This window comes from Canis lupus, chromosome 6, assembly GCF_003254725.2.
Source record: "Canis lupus dingo isolate Sandy chromosome 6, ASM325472v2, whole genome shotgun sequence".
NCBI lineage: Eukaryota > Metazoa > Chordata > Mammalia > Carnivora > Canidae > Canis > Canis lupus.
In genome coordinates, this window is record NC_064248.1 from 48,972,062 (window position 1) to 48,987,366 (window position 15,305).

Genomic DNA, 15,305 nt, shown 5'->3' on the forward strand with positions numbered 1-15,305 from the left:
GAAAAACCTACAACAGTGCTAGTGGTTTTCACTTTAAATTTATGACCGCAAGCCTCAAAGTGGGCTGTCAGCGCTGGCAGGCAATCACATTGCGCCCTTTAGAGCAAAGGCCTTAACAAGTTGACTACAGTTGCTACTACCCCCATTTCTTTCCTTCCCGTTCCCTCCTGCAGCTCCTCTGAACAGGCTTTCCTTTTCATTATCCTTCTGACCGTCTTGTCTAAGTTACAATTACCAGTCACAGCAGCATTTAACAGGATTGATCACTCCTTCCTGTTTGAAACACTTTCTGCACTGGGCTCCTACGACAATGTGCATTTGCGTCTCTCCTCTACCCACTGGCCACTCTCCTTGGATGGAGTTACTTCCTGTGCCTCACCTTTCAAGGTTCAGTCCTCAGACTGCTTCTCCTCTCTACGGGTTCTCATTCTCTGGGAAAACTCATCCAATCTCATGGCTTTAAGTACCATACATAAGCAGGTGACACCCAAGAGTTTATCTTCCACTCCAACCTTCTCCCCGAACTCTAGATACTCTACACTCTGCCCTGTATGGCACTTCAGCGACCCTGCCCTCCTCACTGCTCCTTACCCATGCCAGGCAGGTTCCCACCTTAGTGGGTTTATCTGAAGTTCCCTACCTTCTAATCTTCCTGTGAACAGTCTCCTGCCCCTCTCCTTCACTATTAAAGGCTCTGTTCAAATGTCACCTTATGCAGAGGACTTTCCAAGCCCTTCTAAAATAACACTCCCTTACCTGCTTCATAAAATTCACCACCACATTATATTATTTGTGTGTTCATCTGCTTTATTGACTATAACCTCTATTAGAATATAAGCTCCACAGGGGTTGGGTATTCGCCTATGTTGTTTACTGTCTAGCACAGAGTATGCACTAAAACATTTCTTGAATGATTTTAAGGTATGGTTAAAGTTTCCTGGTTTATCTCTAAGAGGTGAGATTATGAGAACATTTCAATAGATAAGTTGTACATTTCAGTAATGTTTTGAGTCTTTTACAGTCAAATGTATTACTTTTGCCATCAGAACAAAGGAAAACAAGACATAAAAAAGTCTAACAATAATGAGAAAGAATCAAATTATATGAATTAGAAACTATGTTTATGTAAACTAGTAAGAAAAACCTTTATAAACAGACCAGTAAGACTTAGATAAGGATGATACATAGATCTTATCTTTTTTTTTTTTTAGATTTTATTTATTTATTCATGAGAGACACAGAGGGAGAAGCAGGCTCCTTGCAAGGAGACCGATGCAGGACTCCATCCCAGGATCCCGGAATCACGACCTGAGCTGAAGGCAGACACTCAACCACTGAGCCCAGGGCATCCAGGTGTCCCCAACAGGTTTTATCTTGAAAGCCAACTGTAGTTGGTTGGTTGTGGCTGCTTAAAACACTATATTGAAAGGGACCCTGACCCTGGAGCTAAACTGGGTTCTACAGAAAAGAAGGATGTTTTCCAGGAAAATGGAAGGGGTGATTCATGCCAAATAAATGCCACTCCATGGCTTTAAATCTATGTGTATACCACTTCCAATTCTTCCTCTTCAGCTGAGTTCTCCCAAGAATTCCACATTTGTACATCCCTGCCTACATGAGATCTCTATACAAACGTCTAATGAGATCTCGAACTTAGTCATACCCAAAACAGACCTTTGATCTGCAGTGTCCTTCAAAAAGAAACATTTTTCTTCCCCTAGTCTTTCCTAAGGACACTTTCCTTTACTATATTGCTCATGTAAAAACTCTAGAAATTATCCTTGATTCCTCTCTTTCACTCAACCCTGACCTAAAAATTTATATCCATAAGCAAATATTTATTAGGTTTAAGCCCAAAGCATTTTCTAACTTTATCTGTATCTCTCCAGCTCCTAGATGACTACCTCAGACCAAGCCATCATGGCCTCTCATTCATCAACTCTAATAGCTTTCTAGCTGCTCTTTTTGTACTCTTGCCCCTTATAGTCCATTATCTACACATCAGCCAAAGTAATTTTTAAAAATACCAATTAAATAATGTCACTTCCTCATGGTTTCCACTGCAATTAAAATAAAACCCAAACTCCTAACCCTGGCTCATTTCCCCAGACCTGTCTCTCCGAGTTTATCTCACTCAATCCACTCTAATCTTACTCCTTCCACTTCCACCATATTGGCCAACATTGTTTTCCCTACAGGACTTTTATACTTGCTGTTCCTTACAGAATACTCTTCCTCTGACAGGCTCTCTTGTGACCTTCAAATCTCAGTTTAAATGCCCCCTCTTCAGAAGACTTCTCTTATCTCTCAATCTAAAGTAGCAACCTAATCACTATCATCCTAGCTTCATTCTCTGTACACTACAAATAACTACTTGATATTTGTGTAGTTTATTAATTTGTTTGCTGTCTCTCTCCTATTATAATGTAAGATTAAAGCAGTATTGTATCACTACTCTGATGAGAGGGCCTATTTAATAAATATTTGTTGAAAATGATTTGTGCAGTTTTTAAACATGTTCTATTTCAGTAAAAAAGTTGGTACATGTATTTTTTTTTGTTTATTCATATTTATGGACTAACTGAATGGGAATAGAACTAAGTAAGAATTCCCTATTTGGGAACAGAGAAAATAATTCTTCCAAGGTTGAAAAAAACATGAATTTATTTTGCTTCAAATCCAAAATATACAAACTTTTTGCCTGATGGAGTCTGGTGTTGACTTTACAACAATGAAAAAACAATTTACCCTCATGGAGCTTAAGAGAGAATAAACAAACTATTTTAATTTGGTAAGTAAATGCCATGAAAGGAATAGTAAAAAGTGCTATAGGTATATTTAACCCAGCCTGAGAGGTGGACAATCAGGAAATGCTTCCTGAAGGAAGTGCTGTTAAAACTGAAATCTGATCTGAAGGATGAGCAGTTACAATGGACATACTTGTGGAAGGAGAGAGACAGGCACTCAGGATGAGTATTTTGGGGAAAGGAAAAGTGATCAAAGCCCAGAGTCCTGGGCAGCCCTGGTGGCTCAGTGGTTTAGCTCCGCCTTCAGCCCGGGGCCTGATCCTGGAGACCCGGGATCAAATCCCACGTCAGGTTCCCTGCATGGAGCCTGCTTCTCCCTCTGCCTGTGTCTCTGCCTCTCTCTCTCTCTCTCTCTCTCTGTCTCTCATAAATAAATAAAATCTTAAAAAAAAAAAAAATCCCAGAGTCCTGACAGCTCATTACATATTTTCAGGAAACTGAAAGTAATTTAACATGGCTGGAGAGAATATAAATTGAGAAGGGCAAGAGAGAGACCGAGAAATAAATGGGTAACATCATAACACCCCATTGAGTTTAGACTTTTCCTGAGGGTAAGAAAGTGCCACTAAAGAACTTAAAGTAAGATAATGTTTCCTGTACCATAATCTTCATTTAAAAGATCACTGTGGCCACAGGGTGTAGAAGAGTCTAGAGAGAGACAGAGAAGCCAATCTCTTCCAAGCAACAATAGATAGAATTAGTATAGTAATTTTTAAAAAAACCATTAGGAAGATCCACCTCTAAGTATTAGAAGCAACTAAAACTATATTATAATACAAAATAAAATGAACATTAAATATGCAAATAGAGAGGTATAGAAGTTACCAAATCTATCAGGAGTTAAGCTTCATAAAATTATGTGACATGTAAACTGAACTTTCAAGGAAGCATAGTTAAAATTTCCAAAGATGGGGTTGCCTGAGTGAACAATGCACACTCCAATGTATGATACCAAGAGGGAACCCTAATGTGAACTATAGACAGGTGACAATGATGCACCAATGATGACTTACCCTATAAAAGAAGACCTGGAAGGGGCTCCTGGGTAACTTAGTTGGTTAAGCAACTGTCTTTGGCTTAGGTCATGACCCTGGGGTCCTGAGGTAGAGCCCCCCATCCAGCTCCCTGCTCAGTGGGGTGTCTGCTTCTTCCTCTCCCTCTGCCCCTCCCCCTGCTTGTGCTCTCTAATAAATAAATCTTAAAAAAAAAATTCTCCCTCTCTCCACCACTTGTATGTTCTCAAAAGAAAAAAAAAAAAAAAAGATTTCCAAAGATGAAGAAAGTTCCAAACTTTATAAAGGACTTTTACATAGCAGAGTTGCTTCCTAATACAAATAATTTGAAGAAACTTAAAAAATAATCTCCATGTTTAAAGTGTGTATCTTTTTAAGGGCAAGAACTTCAAAATCTATATTTATGACTAATTTATAAGATTATAATTCCATCAAATTAAGTGTATCCTATTCAAGCATAACCTAAAAAATCCTCATAGTCTGCCCTCTAGTTATTATTAGAAAGCAAATTTTATTGACTGTAAAATTATTATGGATAAATAAAACAAAAACAGTCAAATCAAGACATATGTATATATAATTTATATATTAAATAATTTGAGACTGTGAAAGACACACATTATTCCATTATTCTGATAAAAATTAAACCAATAATAAAATGTATCTCAGAGTGTGATAAACTTGAGATACTATGCCATCTAATTCAGCAAGTATTTATTGAGAATTTACACAAACACACACTTTATATACACATTAGCACAATAGAGATAAACTAAGAGATAACTCATTCATCAAAATTTTATAAACCTAGATTAGGGAGACAGATATTTATATACCTCAAAAAGCATTTTTATAAGACTTCTGCAATGATAATGTAACTTTCTAAATCAAATAGTTGTAGAAGAAACTTTAAAATTATTTTGCATTTGATAGTGTAAGATACAGAATAAGATTCTAACTATAGTTAATACATTTTTTATTATCAGTGTTCTAAAGATAGAATGTTGGATTCAAAAAAATCCTAATTTAAAAAAAAAATCCTAATTTGAGTTAGAAACTCAAAAGTTTAATTGCTAAATACCAAAAGGAACATCAAAACCTAGGCAAGAAATATATAGGAAGATGAAAAGAGAAATAATCTACATAGGAATTTGTTAAAGGCAAAAGGAAAGTCAATACAATCATAATTCGTACTGAAGATCTGTAATTTAAGTAGCACATTTCTCACCTTTCATTTTAATACCTGAAAGTAACATATAACCCTTACCTTACAACTATGAGCATGGCTATCAGGATTGAACAAATAGGATCTGCTATCATCAGACCAAAATTTTGCATCATGATGGCAGAGGCAATTACACCAATACTCCCAAGTGTATCTGCCAGAATGTGTAAAAATACACCTGGAAACAAAGCATAATCAGAATTAAAATAGTATCTTTTGATCAATGAAAAATATAACTATTTCTTAGAACCATATTCCTTTTTTTAAAAAAAAAAAAGATTATTTATTTATTCATGAGAGACACAGAGAGAAGGCAGAGACACAGGCAGAGGGAGAAGCAGGCTCCTCACAGGGAACCCGATGTGGAACTGGATCCCAGGACTCCAGGATCACGCCCTGAGCCGAAGGCAGATGCTCAACCGCTGAGCCACCCAGGCGTCTCATCTTAGAACTATATTCCTGATTTTATCCATAAAAAACTAAATACCAATCCAAAAATTGGGAAGAATGTAGATGCATTGTTTAGTGTTTAGTAATGAAATAATAGTACTTCTGGGAATTGAAATAATCTTTTTTTTTTTTTCAAAGATTTCATTTACTTATTCATGAGAGACACACAGAGAGAGGCAGAGACACAGGCAGAGGGAGAAGCAAGCTTCCTGCAGGAAGCCCAATGTGGGACTCAATCCCAGGACCCCGGGATCACAACCTTAGCCAAAGGCAGACACCTGACCACTGAGCCACCGGTGCCCTGAAATAATCTTTCCTTTTTCAAATCACCAGGGGTTAAAATATCTGATTCATAAATTACAGCTGTTCTTAATGATCCTTAATATTTTAATATAACATAAATGAGGAAGTACAAAAGTAAGTTGATTTTAAGCACATTCATCTCTGGTTAAGAGTCCATAAGTTAATTAATGATTTAGAAGTAAAACTGAATTAGGTTGAAAGAATTGTTCAAGAAACAGTTTATAACTACAAATACATGTACATACAGAGCCCTCTGCTGGTAATTAAAATTATTACTGCTTGAGACTAAATTTCCTATGGACCGTAACTCTATAAATCTTGATATACTTATTAATTATCCTGAAGGTTTTGTTACCTAAATTATACACTAAGCTTGAATCTGATATGGAAGAAAAGAGATCTGAATATTTTAAAGTAAATATAAATATTAAATTCGTAGGATACTGATACTCTGTCTTGAAACCTAGCTATACCATTGTGATATTATGATTTATAAAAAGAAATACGTATTTGGTCTTCACCCTTGTTTCTGGGAAATCTTTGGAACTTCCTAAGTAATAGGTGTCTCTTGTTAATGTTAATATACTTCTGGACCCATCTAAGGATGGGGGCTAGCTTCTAGGAGAACCAATCATCTGATTAGGAGGTTGGAAATTTCAGTCCCAGGCTCCTCTGACCTCCAGGTATCAGAGAATCGATTGCTGGTATGAAAGTACATTTTTCACCCCTCTGGAATTGGGCATAGAATCCTAGTTGTGGTCAGAAGTAGGATTAGAATCAGAACCCATTAAATATTAACTATTTAATAATTGACTGGAAAAACCATTAAAAAATATCAAGAAGTTTAAAATATATTATTTCTTAAAAAGACTTAACTAAGGCAATAAATTATTCAACATTTATATTTCTAATAGGTAAAATTTACTGTACAGCAAAACAATGTCTGTGAAACTTAAACCATGTTACTAAAAATAAGACACTCAAAAATAGCATTTACTCTATCTGAAAAGAAATGTGTAAAAAGCTTATGTCTACTTTATATTTATTCTACTTCTTCATTATTCTCTGGACAATTAAAGACAAACCATTTATTATTTAGGCATAAAACACAGATTTACTAAAACTTGAAAACACTTTCTAATAATTTAAAAACAGACTATTACTGGGTCCAATAAAATCTTAATGTGCTCTAGGAAAATATGCTTCACTTCATCTACTACTGTGTAATTTTATATCAAGTATTATTCCAAATATAATTCATCCCGCAGTACCTGATATACTTTTTCATTCATATAGATTATTGACCTTTATAACTATTCTTCAAAAAGCAAATGGCTCTGTTTCCTGTTAACAAAAATATTATGCCAAAGCATACTCAGAAAAAAACTCTTCTTCTATGGTATTTCAAATAGCAAAGAATTAAACAGACTAACAAGTGCTGAGACCACATTAAGTTTAAAAAATAAAACTGAAAAAAAAATAAAATGAAAAAAAAACTGAAAAGTTAAGAAAAAAATAAAACTGAAGAAAAATGCCCATCAAAGTGGATTGAAGGTACCTAAACTTCAAAACTCTTAAGTGACAAGTGATTTTAAGCCTATATACTCTTTAGTCACTGTTTTAGTAGAATCAGGCATGAAAACAGCTCTAAATACTGAAAGGAAAAAGAAAAAATTTTTTGTTCTTGATTCTTCTTTAACTGAAAAGTCCCTGACTACATCTTATATGCCCACCTGAAAGCTGGCTTTATTAGCAAGTATCAATAATTACCTAAGCCCTTCTTACTTTCTAGTAACTGTTTCAAGAAGAAAAGTCAGTAAAGACAGAGGTCTAAACTAATATGCTTAACTTACATACAAGTTGAAAGCCTTAGAAGACTGGGTAGGATACCGCCAAAAACATTCTAGCCAGAGGTCATACTGAAGATGCTGCAAATAACTGAAAAATTCAGTTAACTCAGTTTTCACGTATGAGTATCTGCGTGGAAACTTTAAATGCCAGACAGTTTTCCCATCCTTGAGCTATCTACTGAGCTGCAGCCACCATAAACTAATGGATACTCAGAAAATATAAAGTAATTTTCCTAACAGCTTGTATAAAAGATAATTAGGAAGGCAAATCTAACCACCCTTCCCTCAACTTGTAATGATTTCCAAAACTAAAAATAAACTCATATTATCAAGGCTAATTTATAGCATTGGATATAGACGCATTACATATGCATGATTACAAGCTATTTCAGCAAATGCTGTTCTGAACCATATCTATATATTTTGCAAACGGAAGACTAGTGACTGGAAGACATATTTAAGCCTCCGGAAATAAACTCCTCAGTATGGAGGAGCACATTCATAGTGGTGGGGGGTGGGTGGCGGTGGGGAAACAAGAGCTATATCAAGAAATAGTGGAAAAAAATAGGCAGAGTAGAGTTTGGATCACAAGCTATTGAGAAAGTCAGATTGAAGTCAAAAGTTAATAAAAGGAGGAAGGTGAGGTGCTGGGAATTAGGAAACTTTGAATGATGAAGTCTAAAGGGAAATTGAGAGCCAAAGATCGGTTCATATCCCAGAAAGAAACTATCATAGTTCACAGACAAAACTGATTTTTCTCTGTCTTGTAAAATTTTGTAATTATCATTTTACATGACATGTAAGCTCCTGTTTAGGCATCATCATCTGATGCCTATGGATAGAACAAAGGTCTCACTTTGCATTATGTATATTCTAATATTAATATAACAGAGTTAACTTTTCAGGGCAATTTTACATTCATAGCAAAACTGAGCAGAAGGTACAGAGATTTCCCATATACCCCTGTCCTGGGCATAACATTCCAAATTGCCAGAATCCACTAGCAAAGTAGTACATTTGTTACAAGTGATAAATTATACTGATATGTCATTATTATCCAAAGTCCAACTACATTAGAGTTCACTCCTGGTGATACATTCTAAGGGTCTGAACACATTATATACTTTCTCCTCTAAATTTTTCCACAATATAAATACATACTGAATATGGAACTTGGAAAAAATATTTAGTAATCCTATGGAGGCAAATATATTATTACGGTGTTACCATAGTCATTGGCATGGGTATTATTTATAGGTAAGTTGTATACTTTCTAATTATAATCTTATTATTAAATATAAGAAAATAGCCAAGTGACAGTTAAAAGAATGTATGCTAATATATCCAATAGTATATATTTACAAAGTCATAAGGAAAGATAATACTTTAAGACACAAATATTGTTATGTATTTTTCTTAAAGGAACATTTCAGATAGCTCAACACAATGAAACCTGTTTCGTAAAACTGAGAAATAGACAAACTGCTTGTCATACCTTGTAAAATCTGTCTGCTGGGTCCAGCTGTTTCTTTTAAGGAGGGACCATCTGTAGAGAGTTAAGTTAAATTATTTTAAAATATATCTTCAATTCCCAATTCAATTTTTGCAATTCAGAGAAATTTTCATTCAAATATATCATGAAGGATGCATGATTATACAGCCACATCAGACTTATAAAATTATTTTTTAAATTTAATAGAATAATTTAATGGAGACAGACATGGGCAATTTCAAAATGCATCAGTGGTACACAGTATTTAGGAAATTATTATATCAAGCAATCTGATAAAAAACAGTAAATTAAAAACATTGTGAAAGCCTTTTACTATTCCTAACATACCTTATACTACAGTTTGCTACACTACTTTTATAACTGGAAAACTCAGACAAAACAAATCTACTGTTGAAAGTTACAAGAAGTCCAAGAAATGATGCCAGGACAACATCCAGGATAACCGGACTGTGGCAAACAAGTATTTTCCCATAGTTTTTTTTTTTTTTTAATTAATTATTTTTTATAAAGATTTTATTTATTTATTCATGAGAGACACAGAGAGAGGCAGAGGGAGAAGCAGGCTCTATGCAGGGAGCCCGATGTGGGACTTGATCCTGGGACTCCAGGATCATGCCCTGGGCTGAAGGCAGGAGCTAAACCGCTGAGCCATCCATCCAGGGATCCCTTTCCCATAGTTTTTAGATGGATGTGGTAAGCTTTTCAAACAGAAGAGATAAAAATACTTTTAATTTTGCCTTTATGATGAAAAATTTAAAAATACTGCAATTTCTATACTTACTCTGAAGATACTTTAGCATCAAAGCAGAAAACATTGGTAAATAATATAAAAGACCAGTAATATTGAGATCATGAGGAAGACTGACAAGTTTTCTGAATATGTCTAGCAGAAAGCTTGCCTGACGTCATGGTTCTTGGCCCATGGTACCAAAGAGCTGACATATCCTTACTACAGCTTTGACACAGACTGTAACAATGCCAGAAGACACATAAAAGCCTAAGGCTACACAATTATTTCTGTCTGGATATGGCACTGCTATGGTGGGGAAAAATCATGCTGATTGTCAAAAGTGTTAACTGTTCTAAAAATCCAGCTCCTGATCAAGGCAAGACTTTGTCTGTAGGTAGTAGGTCCAGATAAAGACAATAATTTTTGACAGAATTATTTGGAAAGGTACATTCTGCTATAATAATGGATATGTAAAATAATATAACTCTCACCTATGTATAAAATCTGAAAGGTCCTTTCAGACATAAAATTTGTTATCTGTGGTAGAGACTGGCTAGGTGTTTATCCCCCATTTCTTCTTCTTCTTTGGGTAAAAACTAAACTACATTTCCCAGACTTCCTTGAGTTATATGTAACAGTATTAAGCAAAGAAATATCACAGGTAATCTACTTCTAGGCTAATAAGAATGTTCCACATGATCTTCTATGTACTCTATCTCAAGGCAGATGCAGGGAATTCAGTGGAGGATTCCAAAGCTCAAGAATCCCAGAGATAAAAGGAACCTGGATCCCTGAATTGAATGAGAAAGAGCAGCCACCCTCTTTTACCCCATCAACCCAAGAGCAATATATAAACTTTTACTGCTTGAGTCACTAAGATACGTGCAGTTAAACCAAGCAAACAAAAAAATCAGTTAGCTTTACTGACGGTGCAGCATCTCAACAAATAAGAAGCTCATCGTATTTCCTGGTGAGACTATGATGTCTCTTATGGGCAATATGGAATCATGGCCCTATTATTTTTGTACCTCAGATTGGCTAATATACACTGAAGGCAAAAATAATAGCAAAAGAGAAGATTTTGATGTCAGACTTCTCCTTTTTTAAAAAAATTTATTTACTTATTTTAGAGAGAAAGTGCAGGGAGGAAGGGTGGATAGAGGAAGAGAGAATCTCCAGCAGACTCCCCACTGAATGAAGAGTCCTACATGGAGCTCAATCCTATGACCCTGAGATCATGACCCAAGCTGAAATCGAGAGTGGGACACTCAATTGACAAAAAAAACCAAGAGGCAGATGCTTAACGGATTGAGCCATCAAGGCGCCCCCAGAGTCAGATTTGTGTTTGAAGCTTAGTGTTTCATTTTACTAGTTACTATGATCTCCATGTACCCTGATGTCACATAAATTCTTCTTTGCCCCTTATCCTTCTTTCCCTTGACCAAAAAAAGCTACCTTTCATTTATTTAGAATCTTACTATGATGCACTGCTCAAGGTCTAAAAAAAATTCTAGGGCAACAAACAAGGGGTCAATTACAAATATTGGTGGTAATGTTACAGAAATAATGACTCTATTGACTAGGTAACAAATCCTTTTGTAGGCAACACGGTTTCCAATTGTTTTTTAATACAATACAAAGATTAGCTAATGAAACTGTCAATTTATAGATCAAAAATAATTTTTTATAACATCACTATGTAATTTCTAGAATGTAATTCTGAAGGTGTTCGAAGAATTGACTGAAACTGCTATAAACAAAACTTCTTCTAGTTAAGATTTCTTAGTACTTACACATAAAGCTAGAAAATAGGAACAGAATTACTGACAAAACCTTTTTTATGCTGGTGTCATTTACCCATACACTAATTAAGAAAAAAATTTAAGAAACAAAACAAATGGGGGCACCTGGATGGCTCAAGTTGATTAAACATCCGACTCTTGATTTCAGCTCAGGTCATGATCTCAGGGTCATGAGGTTAAGACTCTCATCAGGCTCCATCAAGTGATGGAGCCTGCTTAAGATTCTCTCTCTGCCTCTCCCTGCCCACTTGCCCATGCTCACTTGCTCTTTCAAGAAAAAAAGAAACGAAACGAATGAACAAAGGGAAAAAAAGGAGACAAACCAAAAAATAGACTCTTAACTAGTAAATAAACTGATGGTACCAGAGGGGAGGTGGGTGGGAGGATAAATGAAACAGCAGAAGGGGATTAAAAGTCCACTTATCTTGATGAGCACTGAATAATGTATACAATTGTTGAATCACTATAGTATACAACTTAAACTAATTTAACATTATATGTTAACTATACTGGAGTTAAAGTAAAAACAAAAAGTAATAAATAAAACATATCAGTGTAACAGTTACAAAAATTAGTAAATTTTAGAGACTGATAAATTAGGGACTTAATATTCAATTTCCAAGACCCTTTGCAATTTTATTTTTTTTCCTTTTCAATTTTCAAACCAAAAGTTTGAGGATTCTACATGGCAGGTACAGACAATACTTAGACATATAATTTTTTAAAAGATAAATCAGACTGTGGTATGTAAGCAGCTTTTATTAAGCTATACATTGAAATTTCATGAATTATTTAAAATATCATTTTAAAATATTAAGTTGATAAATACCTTATGACGTAGTACTCAATGCTATATATAAGTAGCATACAAAGATTTTTTTTTTTTAGATTTTTATTTATTTGAGTGAGAGAGCATGAGCAAGCGGCAGGGAGAGACTGATGGAGAGGGAGAAGTGGGGCTTGATCTCAGGACCCTGGGATCATGACCTGAGCTGAAGGTAAACACTTAGCCACTGTCTGAGCCACTCAAGTGCCCCAGCATACAAAGATTTCTAAGGAAACAGAGAGGTATCAGATGATACTCACCAAAAATTACAATGAAAATGTGAAAAACTGAAAAACTGAAGACTGGATGCTACCCAATTCAATTGTATTTTTATAAGCCTATCAGTAGTACAAAAGGCCTACATACTTTAAAAATTATAATTTTCATTTGCTAAAATGCAATTCTCATTCACCGAAACTCATTTAAAATAGTGGTACATAGTACAATATACTCACTGAAAAAAAGCAATATCTATGGCATTATACGGAGTTATTTTCATTATATACTAAAAATGAACTAACCCTGGGAACCATTTAATCTGATTCATTAGAAAGGAAGTTGATTACAAAACCTTTTTGATTACAAAACCTTTTCAAGAGACTACTTCAACTAAAAAAGTAATCTATACAAAATTTCTGCATATGAAATGTGTCATTTGAAACTATTTCGGCTATACTCACCATGTGAATGAAAGTGTCCATGTCCATGAGCATGATCATGACTATGTGCAGCACCATGTTTTAATTCATGACTATGGCAATGATCTCCATGGCCATGGGCCTGATCCAGAACACCATTAAAAAGGGAATGACTGTGTCCATGGCCTAAAAAGTAGGTAGAAGTAAGAAGAAATATTTAAAAATATATCATATAAATGGTTACAATAATACTGATATCAGTGAAAAGAATTGGCTCCAAAAAGCAATTCAATTAAATAAAGATTTACTTATAAAAAGTGTTATAGATTCATTAAAACTGACTGAGTTCCTACCATGGAGTATGGGAAGGAAATGAAAGTATGGAGGGAAGTGGCAGACTTTACTGGAGATGAAAATAAGTGAGAAGTACAAAGAAATATTTAGAGATTAGATAATGTTATTCATTCACATTAGGAAATACTTATCTGGAACACATGTTCTAGGCACTGTTCTAGGCACTGCAGATAAAGCAGTGGAGAGCACGGACAAAAATCTTAGCAAAAGCTTTGCAAAGTACTATTACATATACTATCAAAGATAAAACAAAATGTATGCATATGGTCACTTTGAGGCAGACGCAGCAGACGCAGGGAAGCCTCTGTATTTGGTAAAAGAACAGTAGAATTACATTATAGCAGTAGAATCCTTAAAACAACAACAAAATAATGCAGAATCAATCCTCTGTCCCTATCAGACCTGACAACTACTAAACCATCAAAGAAACATACAAGCTATTCCAAAGCAAAGAAAAAGACTGGATGCTACCCAATTCAAAAACATCACTAATGTTCACAAAAATCCTAAATACCAGTAAACCAAATCCAGCATTGCATTATATGAAAAATAGTGAATAGGGGGAGATCAACTTCCAAAATGGTGGAGAGGTAATACTGGCAAATTAGCTCTCTCTCTAAAACAAGAAACTATAAGGGACACATTAAAAATCAACCAGTTCAGAACTCATAATTAACCAAACCAAAACCAGAAAACAAACTAAAAAGCACCCATCTAAGAAGTTACCAAACCTCTGTAAGACTAGAGGGTTTCTGCCGTTTTTTTTTTAAAGGTTTCATTTATTTATTTCTTCATGATAGATATATACGTATATAGAGAGAGGCAGAGACACAGGCAGAGGAAGAAGCAGGCTTCATGCCAGGAGTCTGACACGGAACTCGATCCCGGGACCCCAGGATCGCGCCCTGGGTCAAAGGCAGGCGCCCAACAGCTAAGCCACCCAGGGATCCCATTTCTGCCATTTTTATTTGGGGCTATTTCCATTTCACCTCCTGCCCAGCTCAGCTGAAAGTAGCTAAAAGCCAGCAGCACTGCAGAAAATGGAGAGACCTGACTTTGGAAGCTCTGTTAAAAAGAGCATCTCCAGAGCACAATTAGTATTTTGTCCAAACTTGCAGTTTCCTAGAAAAATCTCTATTCTCAATGTGGTGATTATCAGAGTCAGTCAGCTCTAAAAATTCAGTGGCCACACAATGCAGGAAAGCAATTAGTCCAAGACAGTCATGCAACAAGAAAAACAACAGTATCAGCAACAACAAACTTTGAAGGGAGAGAATAAGGTAATGATATCAGAGTCATTATAATATAAAATGTCCAGTTTTCAACAACAGAAATTATAAGACATGCAAAGAAAAAGAAAGTATGCCACAAACATGGGAAAAAAGCAACCAACAGAAAATGTTTCTGAAGGAAACCCAGATTTTGGCCTTAACAAAGACTTTATTTAAATCAGCCATTATACAATGCTCAAAGAAATAAAGAAATCCATATCTAAAGAATGAAAGTATAACAATGACTCACCAATATGGAATATCAATAAAGAGAAATCATAAAAAAAAACCAGAAAATTCTAGAGTTAAAGAAATATAATAACTGAAATAAAAGATTTACTAGAAGTGCTTAACAAAAGATCTCAGTTTCAATTATTTAAACTTGAAGATAGATCAGATCAACAGAGACTGTCCACTCTGAGGAGAAGAAAAGAAGAAAATTAAGAAAAATAAACATAGCCTTAGAGGCCTGTGGAAACACTAAGTATACCAAATTAAGCATTTTAAGAGTCCCCCAAAAAAG

The 15,305-nt window shown here is 35.1% G+C and overlaps 1 protein-coding gene across 1 annotated transcript in view; it reads right to left on the reverse strand.

Annotated features, from left to right (window-relative positions):
* SLC30A7 (solute carrier family 30 member 7) overlaps positions 1–15,305 on the reverse strand; it is a 90,666-nt gene that overhangs the window by 45,990 nt on the left and 29,371 nt on the right. Inside the window, exons 6-8 of the mRNA XM_025417477.3 lie at positions 13,200–13,343; positions 9,144–9,194; positions 5,088–5,223 (exon numbers count right to left, since the gene is read on the reverse strand). Coding sequence (XP_025273262.1) covers positions 5,088–5,223; positions 9,144–9,194; positions 13,200–13,343 — 331 coding nt within the window. The remainder of the gene's footprint in view (positions 1–5,087; positions 5,224–9,143; positions 9,195–13,199; positions 13,344–15,305) is intronic.